Here is a 20048-nt window from a genome sequence, read left to right as displayed (position 1 = left end):
CCATCTGTCTCAAACCTCAGCCCCTGTACAGGTTCTTAGCCTATCACTTTCTCTCAAACCCAGTCCCTGTACTGGTTCTCAGTCACCCTCTGCCTCAAACCTAAGCCCCTGTATAGACTCTCAGTCCCCATATTTCTCATATCCCAGCCTCTGTACAGATTCTCAGACCCTCTTTCTCATGCACCCCAGTCCTGTACTGGTTCTCAGTCCTCCTCTGCCTCACACCTAAAACCCTGTACAAGATCTCAATCCCCTCTGTCTCACAGCCCCCTCTGTCTCACATCACATCCCACTCCTTGTACAGGCTTTCAGCCCCCTCTGTCCCACTAGCAACCTCAGCCATGTTTTCCTGGACACTTATGAGTTACACATGCTGCAGGGTGTGCAGTGAGGAACATGTATTGTGTTTCTGGACAGCACTATTCATATTCCTCCCTGCAAACCCTGCAGCATGTGTAACTTATAAGTGTTCTGTATTTTAAGGGATGGCTGGCAACCCTATGTCCCACACCTCATACAAGACTCTCAGCTAGGGTTGCCACCTCGGCCATTAATATTGCTGATGGACAGTACAATACATGTTCTGTCCTCATTACCCTGCAGCATGTGTAACTCATAAGTGTCTAGGAAAACATGGCCGAGATGGCAACCCTACTCCCAGCCCCCCTCTCTCACACAAGCCCCGGTCCTGTACTGGTTCTTAGTCCTCCTCTACCTTACACCTAAGCCCCTGGACAAGATCTCAGTCCCATCTGTCTTACACCCCATCCCTTGTACAGGCTTTCAGCCCCCTCTGTCCCACACCTCATACCATGTACAAGACTCTCAGCCCCCCTCTCTCTCTCACAGCCCAGTCCTGTACTGGATCTCAATCCTCCTCTGCCTCACACCTAAGCCCCTGTGCAAGTTCTCATCCCCCTGTCTCACACCCTGTCTCACACCCGGACTCTCAGACCCCTCATACCCCAGCCCCTGTACAGACTCTCAGCCCTCCGCTCTGTCTCACACCCGAGCCCTACACACTCTCAGCCCCCCTCCATCTCACACCCTAGCTCCTGTACAGACCCTCAGCACTAATCACACCCAGCCCCTGTATAAACTTTCAGCCCCCTTCCATCTTCCACCCAAGCCCCTGTACAGATTGCCAGGCCCTCTCACACCTCAGCTGCTGTAGAGACTCACATATTACTTTGGCAACACATGTAATAATGTCATGCTAATAAAGTATTCTTGACTTGACTCACAGACCTCTCGCTCTCACACACACTAGTCCCTGTATTGGTTCTCAGTCCCCCTCTGCCTCACACCTAAGCCCCTGTATAGGATCTTAGACGCTCAGCACCCCTCACATCCCAGTCCCTGTATAGACTCTCAGCCCTCTCTCTCACACACCCCAATCCCTGTACAGATTCTCATCCCCCTCTGTCTCAAACGTAAGCCCCGTCTTACACCCCAGACCCTGTAGAGACCCTCAGCATCCGTGTCTCACACCACAGCCCCTGCACAGGTACTTAGCCCCCTCTGTCTCACACTCCAGCCCCTGTACAGACACTTAGACCTCCTCAAATCCCAGTCTCTGTATAAACTGTCAGCCTCCTCTCTTTCACACCCCAGTCCCTGTACAGGTTCTCAGCTACCTCTGTCTTACAGCCCAGCCCCTGTACAGGTTCTTACCCCACGACCCCTCTCACACCTGTCACAAGACTCCCCCTGTCTCACAAACCAGCTCATGTAGACTATAAGCACCCCTCTGTTTCACATCCAGCCTCTGTAGATTCTAAGCCCCCCATTCTCACACCCCAGTCCATGTAGATTCGCAGCCCCCCTCTGTCTCACAAACCAGCCCCTGTAGACTACAAGTCCCCCCCTGTCTCACACCCTGCCTCTGTAGACTCTAAGCCACCCTCTCTCACACCCCAGAAACTGCAGACTTGCGGCCTCTTCTATCTCACACTCTAGCCCGTATAGACTCTAAGATCCCTTCTATCTCGCACAAAGCACCCTCCTTGTCCTCTTACCCCCTCTCTCTGCACCCTCCTTGTCCTCTTACCCCCTCTCTCTGCACCCACAGCTCTCCTCTCACCCTTAAGCGGTTAACGTTAGTTATCACTCCTGGTAGCGGCTAGATCCAGTCCGGCGAAAGGACTGATGATGTCACTGCAGTCACGTGAGTGAGTTCACCGGTCCTTTAGATGCAGGGGATCTAGCTGCTATTCGAAGATACGGTACTGGAAGGAGGTGCGAGGCAACCTCTTTATAATATTATTCATCTGTGTGAAATGCGTAGATGTTTGTGTGTAAGGCAATGAGAATATCTCTATAATATTATATTCTGGCTGTGTGTGTGTATGAGGCAAAGAAACTTCTCTATTATATATACAGTATCTGTATATAAGGAACTGGGGAGAGGTCTGTGTGTGTGAGTCAATTGGAACCTCTCTATCATATTATATATTTTATATAAGGTACATAGTACTGTGTGTATGGGAAACCTATAATATTTTATATATGTATAGAAGCTAATGAAGAACGGGCAGGGTGTGTGAGGCAGATAACCTCTCTATAATATTATCTATCTGTATATAAGGTACTAGAGAGGGCCTCTGTGTGTGCATGAGAAAGATGGAACCTCTATAAAATTATTTATCTGCATATTGAGTACTGGGAAGGGGGCTGTGAGGGGATGTACTAAAAGGAATGACAAAATTAAATGCCCATAGACTTCAATTGGTGGTAAAGTTAAAAGTGTCATTCCATAGAAATTAGATATGATCCCACATAATCTCACTTTCAGAATATGCTAATGCACTTAGGGAATATATCTGGTAAATATCTTCTTGATATCTCTCATAGTTTTGTTGTTATAGCACTTGTAACTTTACATCCCTTTAAAGTCTATGGTCATTCCATTTTGTTATTCACCCTTGTCATTCCTTTTAGTACATCCCACATAAAGTGCTGAAGGTAGAGCTGTGTATGAGTGAGCCAGAGGGATGGAACTGTGTATGAGTGAGTTAGAGGGGACTTCTCTATAATATATATCAAGGTACTATGGAGGGTGCTATGTGTGAGGCAGAGGGAACCTATCTATAATGTTATATATCTGTATATAAGGTATTGGGGCGGGGGCTGAGTGTATGAGGCAGAGGCAACCTCTTTATAATATGAATCTGTATATAAGTTGCTGAGGAGGGGGTTGTGTTTGTGAGTAAAATGGAACCTCTATATTATATATATGTATGTATATAAGGCACTGGGGAGTTAGCTGTGTGTGAGAGAGAGTCTGAGGGAACCTCTTTAATATTAAATATCTGTATATAAGGTACTAGGGATGGGGCTGTGTGTGTGAGGTAGAGGGAACCTCTCTTTTATATATATTTATATACAGTACTGGGGAGGGGTTGTGTTTGTGAGTCAGAGAGAACCTCCATATAATATAATAAATTTGTGTATACGGAACTGGGAAAGATGATGTGTGTGTGAGTCTGAGGGAACCACTCAATAATTTTATATCTGTATGAAAGGTACTGGGGAGGGAGCTAAATCTGTGTGATTTAAAGGGACAGTCAACACCCAGGAAAACTTTATCCCATACCTTAGATCCACAAAAAAAAAATGAGCCTGCACCGCATCCCATCTTCAATACCACTAACGTTGTGTCTAATCTTCGAATTAACATATAGTTTTCAGCGGTAGATATGGCCGCCAAACTCCCCCCACCGTTACGTAGAAGGCTTCTTCTTAAAGTCTTCAACCAATCAGAATCAAATCCTAAGCTAGATTCTTTACCCGCGTTCACAGAGACACTTTCTATTTCTAATAGCGAGTGGACTTAAATTATAATGCGCATTAGAAATAGAACAGCTCTCCTGTGAACAAGGATTTCATTAAAAAAAGAAGGGGGGGGAGGAGTTAGGCGGCCATATCTACCGCTGAAAACTGAATGTTCTTTCGCTGATTAGACTTATAACGTTAGTTGTATTGAAGAAGGGATGCGGTGCAGGCGCATCTTTTTTTGTGGTTCTAAAGTATGGGATAAAGTTTTCCTGGGTGTTGACTGTCCCTTTAAAGGGAACCTATTTATAATATTATAAATCTTTAAGGTACTGGGAGATAGCTGTGTGTATGTAAGTCAGAGAGAACCTCTCTAATATGCCCATGTAGAAGGTACTGGGGAGGGGATTATATGTGTGAGGCAGGAGAAGCCTCTCTTTAAAATGATATATTTTTATATAAGATATATGTGTGTGAGTCAGAGGGAACCTCTTTATAATATTATAAATCTGTAAGGTACTGGGAGGTAGCTGTGTGTATGTGAGTCAGAGGGAACCTCTTTAATATGCTCATGTAGAAGGTACTGGAGAGGGGGTAAATGTGTGAGTCAGGAGAAACATCTCTATAATATTATATATCTTTATATAAGGTACTGGAGAGGGCACTTTATGTGTGCATCAGAGGGAATCTCTCTATAATATTATATTCCTGTATATAAGGTGCTGGGCAGGGTGCTGTGTGTTAGCCAGAGGAAACCGCTGTATAGCCTTTAATGTGTTGGTGATGTGCTATTGAGATATATGGAACCTCTCTATAGTCCCGTATATCGCTACATAATGTGCTATAAGAAAGGTGGTTTATGTGAGGTAGAGAGAATCTCTATAATGTTAAGTGGCTGTTTATAAGGTGCTGGGGAGGAGGCGGGTGGGAGAGACAAATAAAGGGGATGTAGAGGACATTAGTGATAATAGTTATATAAAGCTGAATTAAACATGTTTTATACATACAACACCAATGTCTCCTATACTACCTGCAGTTCATCAGCCTTTGGTTTTAGTTCTACAGTGTAGGGATTAATAATTAGACAATGTGCTGCAAAACTAACCATAATGCCTGATGTGCTGCAGAGGATGATGGGAAATAATAAAGATTTAGTTATTTTATTCACACAGTGTCACCCACTGCAGTGTAGTATACAGCTGTATGAGCACGAAATATACTTTTATGGAGTACTATCACCAATTTGGACACATGCTTTCCAAAAAGATTCACTATCCTTGAGGAAATAACAACTCTTGTGCTTTGTATATCATGTACCTTAGGGATCAAAATTTAGTGAGTGAAGTTGAATCAACATTTACTCACTGTGGGGTGTTGTAAGTAGCAAAGTTAGCACATTGTATTTGCAAAATGTACACTCCTACAGCAGCACTGACATACATATTGGGCTATGTGCTAAAAATATTACCTGAAGGTGTTTCACAATAGCTAAACATATGCAAAGAGGAAGTGAAGTAGTGGGTGGGATCAGAAGCGGCGAGTGACATTTTGCCCTGGCGAGCTTAGGACTTGAAATGTTGAGCCCTGATGTACATTATAGAAAAATGACTCAAAATTCTAACTTTTTTGCATTAATGTTTACCATATTTGGTTATTAATGCAAACTTGTTTCTGTAAATGCTCTGTCTATGAAAAAAATAAATAAAACTGCTTATAATTTGTGTGGGTAATTCACAGAAAAGAAAGACACTGGAATTGATATTTACCGGTAAATATAAAAATGTGCAAATGGTTAGAAAAAGCTTCAACTCAGGGGTGTCAAATGGCTCAGTAAAGAAAGGAATAAAGATCTATATTTTGTGACATAAACAAAAACTATTTAATTGTTAGGACACTTCATGTGTGTGTGTGTGTATGTGTATATATATATATATGTGTATATATGTGTGTGTGTGTATATATATCCAAAAAACAAACAAAAAACTATATATATATATATATATATATATATATATATATATATATATATATATATATATATATATATATATACTGTATGTATATATATTTTTATATATATATATATATATATATATATATAAAATATATATATATATAACATATATATATATATATATATATACATGCAGTATATATATATATATATATATATATATATATATATGTATATATATATATATATATATATATATATAGTTTTTTGGATAATCACTGTCCCTTGTTTCAGGGACACTGAACCCAATTTTTTTCTTTCGTGATTCAGATAGAGCATGCCATTTTAAGCAACTTTCTAATTTACTCCTATTATCAATTTTTCTTTGTTCTCTTGCTATCTTTATTTGAAAAGAACGCATCTAAGCTAAGGAGTCAGACAATTTTTGGTTCAGACCCTGGGCAGCACTTGTTTATTGGTGGGTGAATTTATCCAACAATCAGCAAGAACAACCCAGGTTGTTAACCAAAAATGGTCCGGCATCTAAACTTACATTCTTACTTTTCAAATAAAGATACCAAGAGACTGAAGAAAATTTGATAATAGGAGTAAATTAGAAAGTTGCTTAACATTGCATGCTCTATCTGAATCACAAAAGAAAAAAATTGGGTTCAGTGTCCCTTTAATCAGTTGTATTCATTGTAATCCCTTTATAACCAAGTAGAGTGATTGTTGTATCTTGGTTTGTGTATGACGCTCAGATACAGGTATTTGTCACCCATAATTCACAGCATCTCTCCCTATGATAATGATCTGTACATTAGACCTCTCTCTCTCTCTCTCTCTCTCTCTCTCTCTCTCTCTCTGTGTGTGTGTGTAGGCTCCTGTTACTGTGAAGATCACGTACAATACACGTCACTGCGTTTGCCAGTAAAGGAGAAACATTATAAGAATATCTGACAAATTCAGTTGCTGAACAAGACAATGTCTGACAAGACCGAGACCCAAACCTCAGACCTTCCTGATGCACACGGAGGTAAGAAGGACGTCACATGCATAGCACCTGGTTTTTCTGTATATATGGCAGCAGTGCTTGTCATGAGAGCATACTGAGGTAGGCACAGGAGTGTGCTGTATATATGGTAGCAGTGCTTGTCATGAGAGCATACTGAGGTAGGCACATGAGTGTGCTGTATATATGGTAGCTGTGCTTGTCATGAGAGCATACTGAGGTAGGTACAGGAGTGTGCTGTATATATAGCAGCAGTGCTTGTCATGAGAGCATACTGAGGTAGGCACAGGAGTGTGCTGTATATATGGCAGCAGTGCTTGTTAAAAGAGCATACTGACGTAGGCACAGGAGCGTGCTTTATATATGGCAGCAGTGCTCGTTATTAGAGCATACTGAGGTAGGTTTAGGAGCAAGCTTTATATATGGCAGCAGTGCACGCCACAAGAGCATACGGAGGTAGGTTGAGGAGCGTGCTTTATATATGGCAGCCGTGCTCGTCACTAGAGCATACTGAGGTAGGTTGAGGAGCATGCTTTATCTATGGTAGCAGTGCTTGTCATGAGAGCATACTGAGGTAAGCACAGGAACATGCTTTATATTTGCCAGCAATGTTTATCATGAGAGTATACTGAAATAGGCTGAGTAGTGTGCACTACATACAGTGCTCCAGACATGTGCACGCTTTTGAGCATACTTAAGTATTTTGTCATGGGAAGGAGCTACATTTAAACAAATGATTTGAACAAATGATACCAAGAGAAAAAGATAAATGTAATAACATAAGAAGCATTGTTTGTTTTTACCCTAGCTGTGTGCGTCTACAGACAACGTCACTGTGTGCAGCACTGAGGCATCTAATATTCTGTTACCGCTGGTTACATAAACGTATTATATACAATATGGTGCAGCTCTTCAGTGTGTAGCTGGGGGCAGAAGTATGTGCGGCACTGAGGCATCTAATATTCTGTTACCGCTGGTTACATAAACGTATTATATACAATATGGTGCAGCTCTTCAGTGTGTAGCTGGGGGCAGAAGTATGTGCGGCACTGAGGCATCTAATATTCTGTTACCGCTGGTTACATAAACCTATTATATACAATATGGTGCAGCTCTTCAGTGTGTAGCTGGGGCAGAAGTATGTGCGGCACTGAGGCAGCTAATATTCTGTTACCGCTGGTTACATAAACTTATTATATACAATATGGTGCAGCTCTTCAGTGTGTAGCTGGGGCAGAAGTATGTGCGGCACTGAGGCAGCTAATATTCTGTTACCGCTGGTTACATAAACCTATTATATACAATATGGTGCAGCTCTTCAGTGTGTAGCTGGGGCAGAAGTATGTGCGGCGCTGGAGGTGCTGCTAATATTGTGATGGTGTCTAGCCGGTACTTCCTGTCACTAGTATCCTGCTTGTCTGTCTGATCTTTCTGCTGCGCACACCACGCTGCTTCCTATTTGCCAGTTTTATGTAGTTCTGACCCAGACTTTCCTCCTTTTTAAATGGCACTAATTTTCATACAGTGTTATTAGCTATCCAGACTCCCGTGTTTACTGCATGCTGACTCCTCTATTAGATCACCTGCTTAGCCCTGTATTGTGTATATCACAAACCACAACTGTTACGTGTGTACAGATACAAAAGTAAAACAGGCAGCAAGCTCTTCCTTTAGGTTTATTTGTGTAGCTTTTATTATATCAGTCATGTAAAACCTCACAACTGCGCTGGTATAGACTCTCTCATGTAAGGTCATTTACCAGAGAGTGTAAGATCAAGGAGTTACATACAAACAAAATAACTACACTTTATTTTTACCCATAACTGGTTCTTATTAACCTTTTAAGGGATATGAAACCCAATATTTTTCTTTTCTAATTCAGAGAATACAATTTTAAAACGGTTTCCATTTTATTTCTATTATCACATGTTTTTGTTCTTATGATATTCTTTGTTGAAGAGATACCTAGGTAGGTGTGTGGAGCACTATATGGCAGGAAATAGTGTTGCTGCCATCTAGTGCTCTTGCAAATGGATAATATTCTTGAAAACTGCTGCCATATAGAGCTCCAGACACAAACACATTCCTGATTTATTTATTTTTGTGTGATACTAATAGCTAAATGATTAGGTTTTCACTAATTGTGTAAAAAACTAAATCAGAATGTGTCTGTTATATAAGTTTATGTTACACCCTGTACCGTGCTTTATCAGGTAACTCCCTGCTGTAATTACAGGGCGTCTAGAGGAAAACCCGGGCACTGGGCTATTAAATGTGAAGGAAGAGGATGAGACAGATGACATGAATAGTCATCAGACTGAAATACATTGCTCCCTCCCTGCCGGTGAGTAGTAATACGTGAGAGTCTGCCGGGGCTGTGCACACAGTTACTTACTGCTCTCCCTCCCTGCCGGTGAGTAGTAATACGTGAGAGTCTGCCGGGGCTGTGCACACAGTTACTTACTGCTCTCCCTCCCTGCCGGTGAGTAGTAATACGTGAGAGTCTGCCGGGGCTGTGCACACAGTTACTTACTGCTCTCCCTCCCTGCCGGTGAGTAGTAATATGTGAGAGTCTGCCGGGGCTGTGCACACAGTTACTTACTGCTCTCCCTCCCTGCCGGTGAGTAGTAATACGTGAGAGTCTGCCGGGGCTGTGCACACAGTTACTTACTGCTCTCCCTCCCTGCCGGTGAGTAGTAATACGTGAGAGTCTGCCGGGGCTGTGCACACAGTTACTTACTGCTCTCCCTCCCTGCCGGTGAGTAGTAATACGTGAGAGTCTGCCGGGGCTGTGCACACAGTTACTTACTGCTCTCCCTCCCTGCCGGTGAGTAGTAATACGTGAGAGTCTGCCGGGGCTGTGCACACAGTTACTTACTGCTCTCCCTCCCTGCCGGTGAGTAGTAATACGTGAGAGTCTGCCGGGGCTGTGCACACAGTTACTTACTGCTCTCCCTCCCTGCCGGTGAGTAGTAATACGTGAGAGTCTGCCGGGGCTGTGCACACAGTTACTTACTGCTCTCCCTCCCTGCCGGTGAGTAGTAATACGTGAGAGTCTGCCGGGGCTGTGCACACAGTTACTTACTGCTCTCCCTCCCTGCCGGTGAGTAGTAATACGTGAGAGTCTGCCGGGGCTGTGCACACAGTTACTTACTGCTCTCCCTCCCTGCCGGTGAGTAGTAATACGTGAGAGTCTGCCGGGGCTGTGCACACAGTTACTTACTGCTCTCCCTCCCTGCCGGTGAGTAGTAATACGTGAGAGTCTGCCGGGGCTGTGCACACAGTTACTTACTGCTCTCCCTCCCTGCCGGTGAGTAGTAATACGTGAGAGTCTGCCGGGGCTGTGCACACAGTTACTTACTGCTCTCCCTCCCTGCCGGTGAGTAGTAATACGTGAGAGTCTGCCGGGGCTGTGCACACAGTTACTTACTGCTCTCCCTCCCTGCCGGTGAGTAGTAATACGTGAGAGTCTGCCGGGGCTGTGCACACAGTTACTTACTGCTCTCCCTACCTGCCGGTGAGTAGTAATACGTGAGAGTCTGCCGGGGCTGTGCACACAGTTACTTACTGCTCTCCCTTGTAGTTTACTGTCTGCTTTATAAGCACAGATAATACAGTGAGTTTAACCCTTGTTTAGTTCATGTTGTAGTTTTATACTGGAAAATAGAGGATCATGGTCAAAAAAGGATGAGAGGGAAAAAGAGCAGAATGTGTGAATTTAGTGCTATTTTCTGTCTGGGAAATACACAAACTGTTTTATGCTAAAGTTATAAAACTAGTTAATGGGATATAAAACTGAATCTGATTTATTTTTTACAGATGTGGATAACGCTGATATAGTGAAAGTTGAGATAACAGAAAATTTGTGTGTGAGGCGTCAGCAAGAAGCATCAGATGTGGAAACCAGTGCCAGTATTAGCCCAAGTGAGTGTGCACGTGTGTTGTGTCTGAGGGACATAGGAGACAGGCGAGTGTGCACATATGTTGTGGCGGAGGGATGTAGGACAGGTAAGTGTGCATGTATGTTGTGTCTTATGGATATGGTTTACACGTGTGAGTGTGCATGTGTGTTGTGTCACATGGATCCAGGTTTACAGGTAAATGTGTGTATGATGTGTCTGAGGGATGAAGGTAGCATGAGTGTGTTGTGTGTGTGTGTGTGTGAGAGGTATGTGGGTTACAGGTTAGTGTGCACATAGGTTATGTGTGAGGTACAAATGAGTGTGTATTTATGTTGTGTATGAGCTATGTGGGTTACAGCTGAGTGTGCACATATATTGTGTATGAGGTACGTGGGTAACAGGTGAGTACACATATATTGTGTATGAGGTAGGGTTACAGGTGAGTGTGCACATATATTGTGTATGAGGTATGTTGGTTACTAGTGAGTGTGCACATATATTGTGTGTGAGGTACGTGAGTTACAGGTGAGTGTGCACATATATTGTGTGTGAGGTACGTGGGTTACAGGTGAGTGTGCACATATATTGTGTATGAGGTACGTGGGTTACAGATGAGTACACATATATTGTGTATGAGGTAGGGTTACAGGTGAGTGTGCACATATATTGTGTATGAGGTATGTTGGTTACTAGTGAGTGTGCACATATATTGTGTATGAGGTAGGGTTACACGTGAGTGCACATATATTGTGTATGAGGTATGTTGGTTACTAGTGAGTGTGCACATATATTGTGTATGAGGTATGTTGGTTACTAGTGAGTGTGCACATATATTGTGTATGAGGTACATGGGTTACAGGTGAGTGTACACATATATTGTGTATGAGGTACATGGGTTACAGGTGAGTGTGCACATATATTGTGTGTGAGGTATGTGGCTTACTAGTGAGTGTGCACATATATTGTGTATGAGGTACATGGGTTACAGGTGATTATGCATATACGTGTGAGGTACGTAGGTATACAGGTGAGTGTGCACATATATTGTGTGGGAGGTATGTGGGTTACTGATTAGTGTGCACATACTGAATATTGTAGGGATGCACCGAAATTAAAATTCTGGACCGAAACCGAAAATTCAGCATGCCCTTGGCCGAAAACCGAAACTGACTTTTTAAAAAAAAAATGATTTTAAAATATTTTTTTCTATAATTTTATTATAATATTAGAGTTTTTATTGAATTTAATGAATCTGAAATGAAAAACTACAAGCCAATAAAATAAATTACCATTAACCACACTTTTATTGAAAGTAACACACCGAAATTGGACAGAAAAATAACTTAAAAAAGCAATATAAATAAAAATCTGTTAGATCTGGTTCTGTTATATATGACTGAATGAAGAATAATATATTGTTGATAATTAATTTAATATCAATATACATTCTTCATTCACTTCTATGTAACAGAATCAGATTTAAGAGATTTTTTTTGTTTGTTTAGCAGTTATCCAAATTAAGTATAGTCCTAGATAACTTGTATATCTATGCAAAACAGTAAGGGCTAGATAGATAACATTTGATTGGTAAGCTTTACCAATTCTCTGTCTGATTAATGAAAGCTGTTTAAATCAAAACGCTCTCCCTGTACTCTTGTCTCTCTCTCCCCTCACTCTCTCCCTGTACTATATCCCCCCCCCCACTCTCTCCCTGCACTCTTGTCTCTGTACTATATCCCCCCCCACTCTCTCCCTGCACTCTTGTCTCTCCCCCCCACTCTCTCCCTGCACTCTTGTCTCTCCCCCCTCACTCTCTCCCTGCACTCTTGTCTCTTCCCCCCTTACTCTCTCCCTGTACTCTTGTCTCTCCCCTCACTCTCTCCCTGTACCCTTGTCTCTCCCCCTGTGTTCCCCCTCACTCTCTCCCTGTACTCTTGGGTCCCCTTATGCTCCCCCTCACTCTCTCCTTGTACTCTTCTCCTCACCCCCAGTTCTCACCCTTACAGACTCCCTGAGTTCTGCACTTGACTATGTGTCACTAACCTGTGATCTCTGTGTTTCTCCCCAGCTGTATTGCAGGAGGTAATAGTTACCCTTGCGGTGTGTGATGGGAGTTGTAGTAACAGATTCCTTTGACACCTTTATGTTTTTAATACAAGCTCTATAACAAGAACTACAACTCACAACACAACTTGCGAACCAATCCCCTACCTTACCTAGACTGTTTGCAGCGCCGCTAAGGCTGTTATATGAGGCTCGGTTGAGGTTCATTTGGACTACAAGTCCCATGAGGCGGCGCAGCGACAGAGGTGACAGTGAGTAGCAGGGAGCGAGGGGCGGTACAAAACTCCAGAAAATGCGGAGCCTGAGAGTGGTTTCCGGCGAATGCAGCTGTAGCTTCAAGGTAAAAATATTGTGGAGGAAGAGTTGCTCTGGTTCAGCAGTTCAGCTCCGTTAGAGACAACAGAGGTTTGAATTACAGCAGCCTAACACAGAGCAACCCCTTTCTACCTTCCCACACTACACAGCTGTAAATCAAACCTCCGTTGTCTCTAACGGAGATGAACTGCTGAACCGGAGCAACACTTCCTCCACACCAACAGTACACTGGAGCCTTTCAGGAAGTGCGGATTCTGCAGAAAGAGGGAGGAGGCTGTGCTGCAGTGACTTAATGCGTGAGTGGCATTGTGGGAAATTTAGTTGCTAACCCAAATGGCTTAAAGGCCTCTAGCTGCACCGGCCTTAATTTTATGTGCGGGTGGACTCAGTGAGTGGCGGTAAGCAAGTGTAGGTGTGGGGCATATAGAGCATGCAATTTTCGGCCGGTTTGCCCCTCTTTTGTCCCGAATGGGATAGGCCCATTTTCGGCCGAAAATTTCGGTGCATCCCTAGTATATTGTATGTGAGGTATGTGGGTTACAGGTGATTGTGCACATATATTGTATGTGAGGTACATGGGTTACAGGTGAGTGTGCACATATATTGTGAGATATGTAAGAGAACAGCACAACAGTTGAGGGGTGTACGTAGGACAAGAGGACACTGCAAAGTCCCCCGACAATATATAGTAACAAGGGAAAAAGACCTCAGCACTCCAAAATTCTTCTCAGCAATTTATTGATACAAAACAGCGACGTTTCGGGGTCACAGCCCCTTTTTCATGCTTGATACATTAATTGTTACACGATTACCATTTAAATCTTTTCTTTGGCGCTAATGCACCTAAAGTGGAGCTGTAGCTCCATCTGCTGGCAGCCTATCAGTATTACACACACACAAAACTTTAATACATATATATACACATTATAAAAACTTAACATTATGCTCAATTTTAAAACCTGAATACAGATGCTGATAATTTTTTAATATATACTGTTACATTTTATATAACAGAACAAGTTGTACAAAGGCAATTAGAAGAATAAGAAATTTAGAAATAGCAAGACAGATCATAATCTCTATTTAGGCCCCTAGTGGCCAATGTCTCTAATGTGTGGATCCACCACATTTCCTTTTGTTTAAGGAGACGTTCCCTGTCCATACCATTCCTATTGTGCTTAATATGGTCTATGACCTACCATCTAAGTTGGCTAATATTGTGCCTTTTGTCAAGGAAGTGTCTAGAGAGGGGAGCCTCAAGGTTCTTACATCTGATGTTAGAGCGATGTTGGCTCATTCTATCCCTAACTTTACGGGTCGTCTCCCCTATATACACCATGGAACAAGGACATTTAATTAAATAGATAACATAGGTGGTCTCACAAGTGAAGAAGCCATTTATGCTATATTTCTTACCACTATGTGGGTGGTGAAAATTTGTACCTCTTTTCTCTTGCAAGGTGTATCCAGTCCACGGATTCATCCTTACTTGTGGGATATTCTCATTCCCTACAGGAAGTGGCAAAGAGAGCACACAGCAAAGCTGTCCATATAGCTCCCCCTCTGGCTCCGCCCCCCAGTCATTCTCTTTGCCGCTCTAACAAGTAGCATCTCCACGGGAGGGTAAAGTGAATGTGGTGTTAGATTTGTAGTTTTTATATCTTCAATCAAAAGTTTGTTATTTTTAAATAGTGCCGGTTTGTACTATTTACTCTCTAGCAGAAAGTGAAGAAGAATTCTGCTGAGAGGAAAATGATTTTAGCATGTTGTAACTAAAATCCACTGCTGTTCCCACGCAGGACTGAGGAGTACCAGAAAACTTCAGTTGGGGGGAACAGTTTGCAGGCTTAACTGCTACAAGGTATGTTCAGTCATCTTTTTCTAGTCAAGACTTAGTAATGCTAGAAGACTGACAAGAATTCCCATGTGGGGAAGGTAAGCCATATTCTGAGACTCAGTATAGAAGGAAGGCTTAATTAACAGGGCTAAAAGACTGGTGGACACTGTTAAGGGGCAATCGATTATTTTATAGTGAAAATATGACGATTGTACAAGTTTTTATTACTTTTGGAGTGGTTTATGGGGTTTTTATTCCACATGGCAGAAATTTAGACACCTATTGAGGGTTTTGAAGGCCCCACAACTCCGGAGTGGAGAGGGAGGGGGCCTAAATTTCGCGCCTCAGTTGCGCAGTTCATATTACAGACAGCTTCATGCAGCTTCACGTGGAGGGTCCAAAGAATACTTGAGGACTTCATAGAGGCTTATTTCTATCAAATTAATCCCCAGGGGCAAGGTAGGGCCACAGCAGATTGCTGTGGCACGGTGCTGTAGTTTGCTAACCGGTTGTCAGCTTTAGGTTGCTCCGGTTTCGGGCATTAAGGGATTAATTGACTTGAAACTTACTGTGCAATCATTCCAAAGCATTAAGATAGTGTGGTAAAAAATTCAGGAAGATTGGATCATTTTTTGTGATTTAGTAAAAAAGTGAGCGCTTTTTATTATTTAAAGGCGCAGTACCGTTTTTTCTCAAATTGTATTTTTCAGTATTTGAGTGCTGTCTAAGTCTGTTTAACATGTCTGAGCCTACAGATAGACGTTGCTCTATGTGTTTAGTAGCCATGGTGGAACCCCCTTTACATTTGTGTTTTAAGTGTGCTAATGTGTCTAAACATTTTAAAGATCACGATGTTTCACTTATAAATGTATCCCAAGATGATTCTTTAACAGAAGGTAATGAGGATAGCCCACCTTCCTCTCCCTATGTGTCGACACCAGTTACGCCCGCGCAAGCGATGCCTAGTACCACTAGCGCATTGGCCCCTATTACATTACAACAATTAGCAGCAGTCATGGATAATTCCCTTGCAGCATTTTTATCCAAACTGCCAGTTTTTCCTAAAAAGCGTGATAGCTCGGTCTTAAGAACAGAGTATGAGCAATCAGAAGCTTTGGAGGATTTATCTGTTGTACCCTCACAACACTCTGAAGTGTCGGTGAGGGATGGGCTGTCCGAAGGAGAAATTTCTGACACTGGAAAGGTTTCTCAGCGGGCAGAATCAGATTCCTTAGCGTTTAAATTTAAGCTGGAACACCTCTGTGTGCTGTTAAGGAGGTATTAGCTACGCTGGATGATTGCGACCCCATGGTGGTCCCAGAGAAATTGTGTAAAATGGACAAATATCTAGAAGTCCCTGTATACACTGATGCGTTTCCGATCCCGAAGAGGGTGGCGGATATTGTGGATAGGGAGTGGGAGAGACCAGGTGTACCCTTTGTTCCCCCCCTTATCTTTAAGAAAATGTTCCCCATTACTGATCCCAGGCGGGGCGCATGGCAGACGGTCCCTAAGGTAGAGGGGGCAGTTTCAACACTAGCCAAGCGCACAACCATACCAATTGAAGACAGTTGTGCGTTCAAAGATCCTATGGATAAAAAATTAGAAGGTTTACTAAAGAAAATATTTGTTCAACAAGGTTTCCTTCTCCAGCCTATTGCCTGCATTATTCCTGTAACTACTGCAGCGGCTTTCTGGTTTGAGGCGCTGGAGGAGTCGCTCCAGATGGAGACCTCATATGACAAAATTATGGATAGAATTAAGGCGCTAAAGCTGGCTAATTCTTTTATCACTGATGCCGCTTTTCAATTAGCTAAGTTAGCGGCGAAAAATTCTGGTTTTGCCATCATGGCGCGCAGAGCGCTTTGGCTTAAATCAGGGTCGGCCGATGTGTCGTCTAAGACAAAGTTACTGAATATTCCTTTCAAGGGAAAGACCCTTTTCGGGCCCGAGTTGAAAGAGATTATTTCGGATATCACTGGGGGAAAGGGCCATGCCCTCCCGCAAGATAGGCCTTTTAAGGCTAAAAACAAGGCTAATTTTCGTTCCTTTCGCAACTTCAGGAGCGGTCCTGCTTCAACCTCTGCGACCGCAAAGCAAGAGGGTAACTCTTCACAGCCCAAGGCAACCTGGAAACCTTTGCAGGGCTGGAACAAGGGTAAACAGGCCAAGAAGCCTGCAGCTGCTACTAAGACAGCATAAAGGGGTAGCCCCCGATCCGGGACCGGATCTGGTAGGGGGCAGACTCTCTCTCTTTGCTCAGGCATGGGCAAGAGATGTTCTCGATCCCTGGGCATTAGAGATAGTTGCTCAGGGATATCTTCTAGAATTCAAGGACTCTCCTCCAAGGGGAAGGTTCCACATTTCTCGTTTGTCTACAGACACGACAAAGAAAGAGGCGTTCTTACGCTGTGTAGAAGATCTACTCAAGATGGGAGTGATATATCCAGTCCCAATTACAGAACGAGGACTGGGTTTTTACTCAAACCTGTTTGTGGTTCCCAAAAAGGAAGGAACTTTCAGACCAATCCTGGATCTAAAAATTCTAAACAAATTCCTCAGAGTTCCATCCTTCAAGATGGAGACCATTCGTACAATCTTACCGATGATCCAGGAAGGTCAATATATGACTACCGTGGATCTAAAGGATGCGTACCTTCATATTCCTATCCACAAAGATCACCATCAGTTCCTAAGGTTCGCTTTTCTGGACAAGCATTACCAGTTCGTGGCCCTTCCCTTCGGGTTGGCCACCGCTCCAAGAATTTTCACAAAGGTGCTAGGGTCCCTTTTAGCGGTACTAAGACCGCGGGGCATTGCAGTAGCACCCTATCTGGACGACATATTGATACAGGCGTCGTCCTTTCTCAGAGCCAAGGCTCATACGGATATTGTTCTGGCCTTTCTAAGGTCTCACGGGTGGAAGGTGAACACCGAAAAAAGTTCTCTGTCCCCGCTCACAAGGGTTCCCTTCCTGGGAACATTAATAGACTCGGTAGAAATGAAAATATTTCTGACGGAGGTCAGAAGGTTAAAGCTTCTAAGCACTTGCCGAGCTCTTCATTCCATTCTTCGGCCATCTGTGGCTCAGTGCTTGGAGGTAATCGGATTAATGGTGGCAGCAATGGACGTAGTCCCTTTTGCTCAAATTCATCTCAGACCACTACAATTGTGCATGCTCAAACAGTGGAATGGGGATTATGCAGATTTGTCTCCTCAAGTCCAACTGGACTAGGAAACCAGAGATTCTCTTCTCTGGTGTTTGTCTCAGGATCACCTGTCTCGGGGAATGTGCTTCCGCAGACCGGAGTGGATCATCGTAACGACCGATGCCAGTCTGTTAGGCTGGGGCGCGGTCTGGGGCTCCCTGAAAGCTCAGGGCCTATGGTCTCGGGAAGAGTCTCTTCTCCCGTTAAACATTTTGGAACTGAGAGCGATATTCAATACGCTCCAGGCATGGCCTCAGCTAGCGACGGTCAAGTTCATCAGATTTCAGTCGGACAACATCACGACTGTAGCATACATCAATCATCAGGGAGGAACAAAGAGTTCCTTAGCGATGAAGGAAGTAACCAAGATAATAAGGTGGGCGGAGGATCACTCTTGCCACCTATCTGCAATTCACATCCCAGGAGTAGACAACTGGGAAGCGGATTTCCTAAGTCGTCAGACTTTTCACCCGGGGGAGTGGGAACTCCATCCGGAGGTATTTGCTCAGCTGACCCAGTTTTGGGGCATTCCAGAGTTGGATCTGATGGCGTCCCGTCAGAACACCAAACTTCCCCTTTACGGATCCAGGTCCAGGGATCCCAAGGCGGCATTAATAGATGCTCTAGTAGCGCCTTGGTCCTTCAAACTGGCCTATGTCTTTCCACCGTTTCCCCTTCTCCCTCGGCTGGTAGCCAGAATCAAACAGGAGAAGGCCTCGGTAATTCTGATAGCGCCTGCGTGGCCACGCAGGACTTGGCATGCAGACCTAGTGGACATGTCATCTGTTCCACCATGGACACTGCCATTGAGGCAGGATCTTCTAATACAGGGTCCTTTCAAGCATCCAAATCTAGTTTCTCTGCAGCTGACTGCTTGGAGATTGAACGCTTAATTCTATCCAAGCGTGGGTTCTCTGAATCAGTCATAGATACTCTGATCCAAGCTAGAAAACCTGTTACCAGGAAAATTTACCATAAGATATGGCGGAAATATCTTTGTTGGTGTGAATCCAAGGGTTACTCGTGGAGTAAGATTAGGATTCCAAGAATATTGTCTTTTCTCCAAGAAGGATTGGTAAAGGGCTTATCAGCTAGTTCCTTAAAGGGACAGATATCAGCTCTGTCGATCCTTTTACACAAGCGTCTGGCAGCAGTACCAGATGTTCAAGCGTTTGTACAGGCGTTAGTCAGAATCAAGCCTGTCTATAAACCTGTGGCTCCTCCATGGAGTCTAAATTTAGTTCTTTCAGTTCTTCAAGGGGTTCCGTTTGAACCTTTACATTCCATAGATATTAAGTTATTATCTTGGAAAGTTTTGTTTTTGGTTGCTATATCTTCTGCTCGAAGAGTTTCAGAATTGTCTGCTTTGCAGTGTAATTCACCTTATCTGGTGTTCCATGCAGATAAGGTAGTTTTACGTACCAAACCTGGTTTTCTTCCTAAAGTTGTTTCTAATAGGAACATTAACCAGGAAATCATTGTTCCTTCTCTGTGTCCTAATCCAGCTTCTAAGAAGGAACGGCTTTTACACAATCTTGATGTGGTTCGTGCTTTGAAATTCTATTTGCAAGCAACTAAGGACTTCAGACAAACATCATCTTTGTTTGTTGTCTATTCTGGTAAGAGGAGAGGTCAAAAAGCGACGGCTACCTCTCTTTCTTTCTGGTTGAAAAGCATCATCCGATTGGCTTATGAGACTGCTGGGCAGCAGCCCCCTGAACGAATTACAGCTCATTCCACAAGAGCTGTGGCTTCCACTTGGGTTTTCAAGAATGAGGCTTCTGTTGAACAGATTTGTAAGGCAGCGACTTGGTCCTCACTGCATACTTTTGCCAAATTTTACAAATTCGATAGTTTTGCTTCTTCGGAGGCTATTTTTGGGAGAAAGGTTTTGCAAGCAGTGGTGCCTTCCGTTTAGGTTACCTGTCTTGTTCCCTCCCTTCATCCATGTCCTAAAGCTTTGGTATTGGTATCCCACAAG

General features: G+C 43.4%; 2 protein-coding genes across 2 annotated transcripts in view; one reads left to right on the top strand and one right to left on the bottom strand.

The window, feature by feature from the left end:
• LOC128655657 (oocyte zinc finger protein XlCOF7.1-like) overlaps positions 1 to 2145 on the bottom strand; it is a 99979-nt gene extending 97834 nt beyond the window's left edge. The window contains exon 1 of the mRNA XM_053709243.1: positions 2051 to 2145. The gene's annotated coding sequence lies outside the window, so the exon portion shown is untranslated. The remainder of the gene's footprint in view (positions 1 to 2050) is intronic.
• A 60-nt stretch (positions 2146 to 2205) lies between these two features.
• LOC128657309 (gastrula zinc finger protein XlCGF26.1-like) overlaps positions 2206 to 20048 on the top strand; it is a 73531-nt gene continuing 55688 nt past the window's right edge. Inside the window, exons 1-4 of the mRNA XM_053711601.1 lie at positions 2206 to 2238; positions 6609 to 6764; positions 8977 to 9084; positions 10560 to 10664. Coding sequence (XP_053567576.1) covers positions 6713 to 6764; positions 8977 to 9084; positions 10560 to 10664 — 265 coding nt within the window. The 5' untranslated portion in view covers positions 2206 to 2238; positions 6609 to 6712. The remainder of the gene's footprint in view (positions 2239 to 6608; positions 6765 to 8976; positions 9085 to 10559; positions 10665 to 20048) is intronic.

The sequence above is a fragment of the Bombina bombina genome, chromosome 4 (genome assembly GCF_027579735.1).
Source record: "Bombina bombina isolate aBomBom1 chromosome 4, aBomBom1.pri, whole genome shotgun sequence".
Lineage (NCBI taxonomy): Eukaryota > Metazoa > Chordata > Amphibia > Anura > Bombinatoridae > Bombina > Bombina bombina.
The sequence above is the reverse complement of the archived record's forward strand: the minus strand, read 5'-3'. Positions and strand labels throughout refer to the sequence as shown.